General features: G+C 55.7%; 1 protein-coding gene across 1 annotated transcript; it reads left to right on the top strand.

The window, feature by feature from the left end:
• The first annotated feature begins 829 nt into the window (after window positions 1-829).
• Window positions 830-4,256, top strand: LOC127305997 (nitrate reductase [NAD(P)H]). Its single transcript, XM_051336599.2, has 3 exons — window positions 830-1,863; window positions 1,974-2,114; window positions 2,455-4,256. The coding sequence occupies exons 1-3, from the start codon at window positions 894-896 to the stop codon at window positions 4,029-4,031; spliced, it is 2,688 nt and encodes an 895-aa protein (XP_051192559.1). The 5' UTR covers window positions 830-893; the 3' UTR covers window positions 4,032-4,256.
• The last annotated feature ends 1,788 nt before the right edge of the window (window positions 4,257-6,044 follow it).

Genomic DNA, 6,044 nt, shown 5'->3' with positions numbered 1-6,044 from the left:
ATGGTGACACATTCTTTTAGTGTAATTTTAGTTCTTACTAGGTAAGACTCGACGGTTGAGGCGAGTCCTACATAATACGAGTCCCACACCTACTGTGGTTATCGTTACCGAGGCTATCAACATACTTGGAGTGAACTTTAATGTAAGTACGTAGGATTCAGGTTTACGCTAACATGATTTGCTTAGTCAATTATAACAAAAATAAACGTGGGCTATATGCATCAACCGATGCAAAAGCCAAAAGAGGTAACAAAACTTTTGAAGTATATATGCTAATTGTCAAATTTTGATTGTTCGCTAAAGAAAAAAAGAATTGCTTGTACATGTGTTGATACTTGATACAAGATTTAATGAACATGTTTTTCTTCGATAATAAGCGCTTTAGTAATGATCATCCTTGTGTTCGTTGATGGACAAGCCTAACTCGACAAAATTGTTCTTTGAATTTCATAATGAAGTTGTGGACTTGTAGTACGATGCAATAGCCGTACAAATGGTCGCCTCCTGCTAAAAAGATAGAAAATCGACTGTCACGGGCCATGAACAGACGTTTGTTTGTAGCACGGAAGTGAAAATGAAATGCCCCCAAATCCAGAGGAAATCTTTTGCTAAGCGTGTGGTGACGTCAACTCCTTTGTTGATTGATTGAGTGCTACTAGTTCTCCGTGTGTGTGCATCAGCACTAGCAATCGCGATTTGGCGCCACACGTACGCGGCAGCAGTATGAGCATACGTGAACGCCTCTAGCTTCCCTGCCGTTTCCATGGCTATATAAACCCCGCGACACCACCTCCACACCTTCCAAGAGCAGAACGCCATTCTGAGCTTCTGAGCTTGCGATCCAACAACACGCCCATCCCAGGACTTGTATCTCTCACCTCGTGCCAGCGACAATGGCGGCTTCAGTCGACTACAAGCGCCAGGTGTCCACCCACCCATGGCCGAGCAATGCGCAGCCCAAGGGCGCCTTCGACCTCTTCTCCTCCTCCAACTCCGGCGGCAGGCGGCGCCCGGGCCCGGACTCGGACTCCGACGACGAGGACAGCATTCCCCCGGACTGGCGCTCGCTCTACAGCCCGCGCCTGGACGTCGAGCCGTCCGTCAAGGACCCGCGCGACGAGGCCACCTCCGACGCCTGGGTGAAGCGCCACCCGGCGCTCGTCCGCCTCACCGGCAAGCACCCCTTCAACTCGGAGCCGCCGCTGCCCCGCCTCATGTCCCACGGCTTCATCACCCCGGCCCCGCTCCACTACGTGCGCAACCACGGCGCCGTCCCCAAGGCCGACTGGTCCACCTGGACCATCGAGGTCACCGGCCTCGTCAAGCGCCCGTGCCGGATCACCATGGAGCAGCTCGCCACGGAGTTCGAGGCGGTGGAGCTGCCCGTCACGCTGGTGTGCGCGGGGAACCGGCGCAAGGAGCAGAACATGGTGCGCCAGTCGGCGGGCTTCAACTGGGGCCCCGGGGCGGTGTCCACCTCCGTGTGGCGGGGCGCGCGCCTCCGCGACGTGCTGCGGCGATGCCGCGTCATGGGCGAGGCCGCCGGCGCCGACAACGTATGCTTCGAGGGCGCCGAGGACCTGCCGGGCGGGGGAGGGTGCAAGTACGGCACCAGCCTCCGCCGCGCCGTCGCCATGGACCCCGCCCGCGACGTCATCCTCGCATACATGCAGAACGGAGAGCCGCTCGCGCCCGACCACGGCTTCCCCGTGCGCCTCATCGTGCCGGGCTTCATCGGCGGGCGGATGGTCAAGTGGGTGAAGCGCATACTGGTGGCGTGCAACGAGTCCGAGAGCTACTACCATTACCGGGATAACCGCGTGCTGCCGTCGCACGTCGACGCCGAGCTTGCCAATGCCGAAGGTAATTTTGCTTGCTCCATTCTAGTTTTGTTGGTGCACGCACGCACCAGAGCCAGAGGAAGGGACATGTAATGGTGAATCTGACGGTGTTGTTTTGGATGGATGTTACAGCTTGGTGGTACAAGCCGGAGTGCATGATCAACGAGCTCAACATCAACTCGGTGATCGCCACGCCGGGACACGACGAGGTGCTACCCATCAACGCGCTGACGACGCAGAAGCCGTATACGATGAAGGGATATGCATACTCCGGTGAGTTCCCCTTCATCCTTCGCTCGTCATCTCAGAGACATCACCCTGCCGTATACGGTGCTTGTCTCATACGGTTCTAGTACATGTATTTTCCTTTCTTCAGAAGGAAAAATAAGTATACTAGTTTTTTTAGCATAAGAAAAAAAAAAGTAGAAGTTGTTTTGGAATTTGGTTTGGGCTAGGCCTGCAGCCTGCTCATTCCTGAAGCCCAGCTTGGTTTGGGCCTTACCATGTTCAGTTGGGGATATTTTTTGGATTCAAAAAAAAGCTGGAGATTTATTTTGCGCCAAATCTTGTGGAGATTTGTTTGTCCTGATTGTGGTTCCGTTTTGTTCGATAGGTGGTGGCAGGAAAGTTACGCGGGTGGAGGTGACCCTGGACGGCGGCGAGACATGGCAGGTGTGCGACCTCGACCACCCGGAGCGGCCGACCAAGTACGGAAAGTACTGGTGCTGGTGCTTCTGGTCGGTCGACGTCGAGGTCTTGGACCTGATGGGGGCGAAGGAGATCGCCGTGCGAGCGTGGGACGAGGCCCTCAACACCCAGCCGGAGAAGCTCATCTGGAACCTGATGGGGATGATGAACAACTGCTGGTTCCGGGTGAAGATCAACGTGTGTCGGCCGCACAAGGGCGAGATCGGGCTGGTGTTCGAGCACCCCACGCAGCCGGGCAACCAGTCCGGCGGCTGGATGGCGCGGCAGAAGCACATCCAGACGACCTCCGAGACCACGCAGGGCACGCTGAAGCGGAGCACCTCCACGCCCTTCATGGCCACCGCCTCCACGCAGTACACCATGTCCGAGGTGCGCCGGCACGCGTCCAAGGAGTCGGCGTGGATCGTGGTCCACGGCCACGTCTACGACTGCACGGGCTTCCTCAAGGACCACCCCGGCGGCGCTGACAGCATCCTCATCAACGCCGGCTCCGACTGCACCGAGGAGTTCGACGCCATCCACTCCGCGAAAGCACGGGGTCTCCTCGAGATGTACCGTGTGGGGGAGCTCGTCGTCACCGGTCCCGACTACGTGTCACCGCAGAGCAGCCACGCCGACCTCACCGCCATCGTCGAGGCCCCTCCTTCCGCGCCTGAGGCGCCGCCCGTCTCGACCGTCGCGCTCTCCAACCCGCGGGAGAAGGTGCCGTGCCGGCTCGTGGGCAAGAAGAACGTGTCCGACAACGTGCGCCTGTTCCGGCTCGCGCTGCCGTCGCCGGACCAGAAGCTCGGGCTGCCGGTTGGCAAGCACGTGTACGTGTGCGCGTCCATCGGCGGCAAGCTCTGCATGCGCGCGTACACGCCGACGAGCTCCGTGGAGGAGGTCGGCCACGTGGAGCTCCTCATCAAGATCTACTTCAAGGACGAGGACCCCAAGTTCCCCGCCGGCGGGCTGCTGTCCCAGTACCTGGACTCCCTGCCGCTGGGCGCGCCCGTCAGCATCAAGGGCCCCGTGGGCCACATCGAGTACAACGGCCGCGGCAGCTTCACGGTGGGCGGCGAGCGCCGGTCCGCGCGCCGGCTCGCCATGGTGGCCGGCGGGACGGGGATCACGCCGGTGTACCAGGTGATCCAGGCCGTGCTGAGGGACCAGCCCGACGACGACACGGAGATGCACCTGGTGTACGCGAACCGGACGGAGGACGACATGCTGCTGCGGGCGGAGATCGACGCGTGGGCCGCCGCGCACCCGGCGCGGCTCAAGGTGTGGTACGTGGTGAGCAAGGTGGCGCGCCCGGAGGACGGGTGGGCGTACGGGGTGGGGAGGGTGGACGAGGGGGTGCTCAGGGAGCACCTGCCTCTGGGCGGCGACGGCGAGACGCTCGCGCTCGTGTGCGGGCCGCCGGCGATGCTCGAGTGCACGGTGCGGCCAGGCCTGGAGAAGATGGGGTATGACCTCGACAAGGATTGCCTCGTCTTCTGAGCAGAGGCTGCACGGTTCAGCTGCACATAGTACATACGGAGTCGGAGTAGCATAGTAGGCCCGGGGGAGTCAGAATTTTCTCGAGTTCTGGTACATAGTATAGTGGCGGTGGTCGATCGGGTGGTGATGGCCGAATTGGACATGGGGAATGTGCACGTTGTCCTTTGTTGTGTGACTTGTGTCGGTATCCTAGAGCAATAAATATTTCAACATCATTTGCCAAAACATATGTGTAAGTGAAACGAGTTTAATTCCAAGTAAAAACTGTCACCGAGGCACGCTCAGCTGATGGCTCGCTAGAGAGGATGAAAACTGAGCGAAAACATACATAGCTGATTGGTGCCACATTTATTTTATGTTTTTTTTAGAAACACATTACAAACGTAGACGTTCACATACACGCGCATACACTCACTCCTATGAACGCGCGCACACACACTCTATCCATATGAGCACCTTCGAAAGACTGAGCCGAATATTCCACCTTTATAAGACATAAAGATGTCAAACCTGGGGTTTAAACTCTGCTGGGCTGGGGATACAACCACCCTTTTAACCACCCAACCTCGGGTTGATTTAAAAACGTATGAAACATATGTGTACCAAATATGGTGCGGACACGGACGGAAAGCAGGTGATTACTAGAACTAAGACACGCCTTCTTCAACCATGCAGAAAAACTCAAGTAACTTAACTAAACCGACAAACTTGTTCCTCAACCCTAGCACAATCGCTCGGTGTAGTGGAGAGTACGGGATGGGTTGCTTTTTTTTACACCTTTACCGTAGGGGAATCCCCTACGATGTACTATAATTTTTATACAGTATTAATCAAGGACCAAACTGTAGAGGAACGCACTAGAAATTACATCAAGAAGGATAGAAATGGAGGAAGAGTAACATAATAATTAAGTAAGAGTAGCGAGCAACCAGTCAACTAGAGGTTGAACTAAGGCTGGTTTGTAACAGAATATCACTTTGACACCAAACTCTCCAACGATTAAAAGATGCATGTATTTGTTTGAAAATCAAATCGTTTCGAGCCCTCCAAATATTCCAAGTGGTGCATGCAATGACCTCCAGAAAACAAGGACCCTCAAATGTAGATTTAGCATGGGCAAAGTTGTCTGTGAAGATCATAGACGTGTCCCATTGAATGGCAAGAGATTCCCAGCAAAGTTTGGCAAAGTGACACTCAAAGGAAAGATGGTCCCTCGTCTCCAATACCGAATTGATGCAAAGAACGCATTTAGGTTCTGAATTTGGGTGAATAGCTCCTGTGCGACATCTTTACAAGGAATTGGACGAGAAGCGACGTTCTTCGTGGAAATATCTAGCATGTGACGTTTCTCGTCAGATTAATAGCTGCAATGCGACACTTCTCTTAAACATTAGTAGTTCAAATTACATGGGCTGAGCGGGACCCAAAACTTATCCACCTCAGATCGTGGGACCCACTGCTTGTCCACCTCACGTCATGGGACCCAGAACACGTAGCTGCTACAAGAGAGACCATCTCGTCCCCGCACCGGAGCCTATTCCGACCGTTGCAATATAGAGCATCCTCTTCCTTCCCCCTTCTTCTCCGGCGGACCTAGAAGCGCTGCAATGCCGGCGGTGATGTCGACCTCCGCTTCAACCTCGTACCGCCGGTGGCCGCGCTATGGTCCAGTGCCGCTAGGACGGTGCCCTAACTGCCCACGGACGGCGCCGCTAAAGCGGCTGACCACCGTGACGGATGAGTGTCGTTGCCTATTCGACGGTACCTCGGAGGAGGGATCCTCACGAGGGGGAGAAGAAGTAGGGGCCATTGGGCGGAGTGTCCTCGGGATGGTGGTACGCGATTTACCCAGCTTCGGAACACCTGCACGATGACAGGACCTACTGCTGCTTGTCTGGAATTATCTAGGCGCTTTCGCGTTGTTACAATGAGTTGTGGTTGTGCCCCTAGGTCTCCTAGGATCCGGCTTATAAAGGCGCACGGATCTAGGGTTTACATGGAGAGTACTAGCCG

The sequence above is a fragment of the Lolium perenne genome, chromosome 6, assembly GCF_019359855.2.
Source record: "Lolium perenne isolate Kyuss_39 chromosome 6, Kyuss_2.0, whole genome shotgun sequence".
NCBI lineage: Eukaryota > Viridiplantae > Streptophyta > Magnoliopsida > Poales > Poaceae > Lolium > Lolium perenne.
This window is presented reverse-complemented; position numbering and strand designations above follow the sequence as displayed.

Bases quoted from the DNA above. Each gene is read 5' to 3' on its own strand.
- LOC127305997 (XM_051336599.2), top strand. From the start codon at position 894: ATGGCGGCTTCAGTCGACTACAAGCGCCAGGTGTCCACCCACCCATGG. The intron at 1,864-1,973 runs GTAATTTTGCTT...TGGATGTTACAG, and splicing joins CGAGCTTGCCAATGCCGAAG to CTTGGTGGTACAAGCCGGAG. The intron at 2,115-2,454 runs GTGAGTTCCCCT...TTTGTTCGATAG, and splicing joins GAAGGGATATGCATACTCCG to GTGGTGGCAGGAAAGTTACG.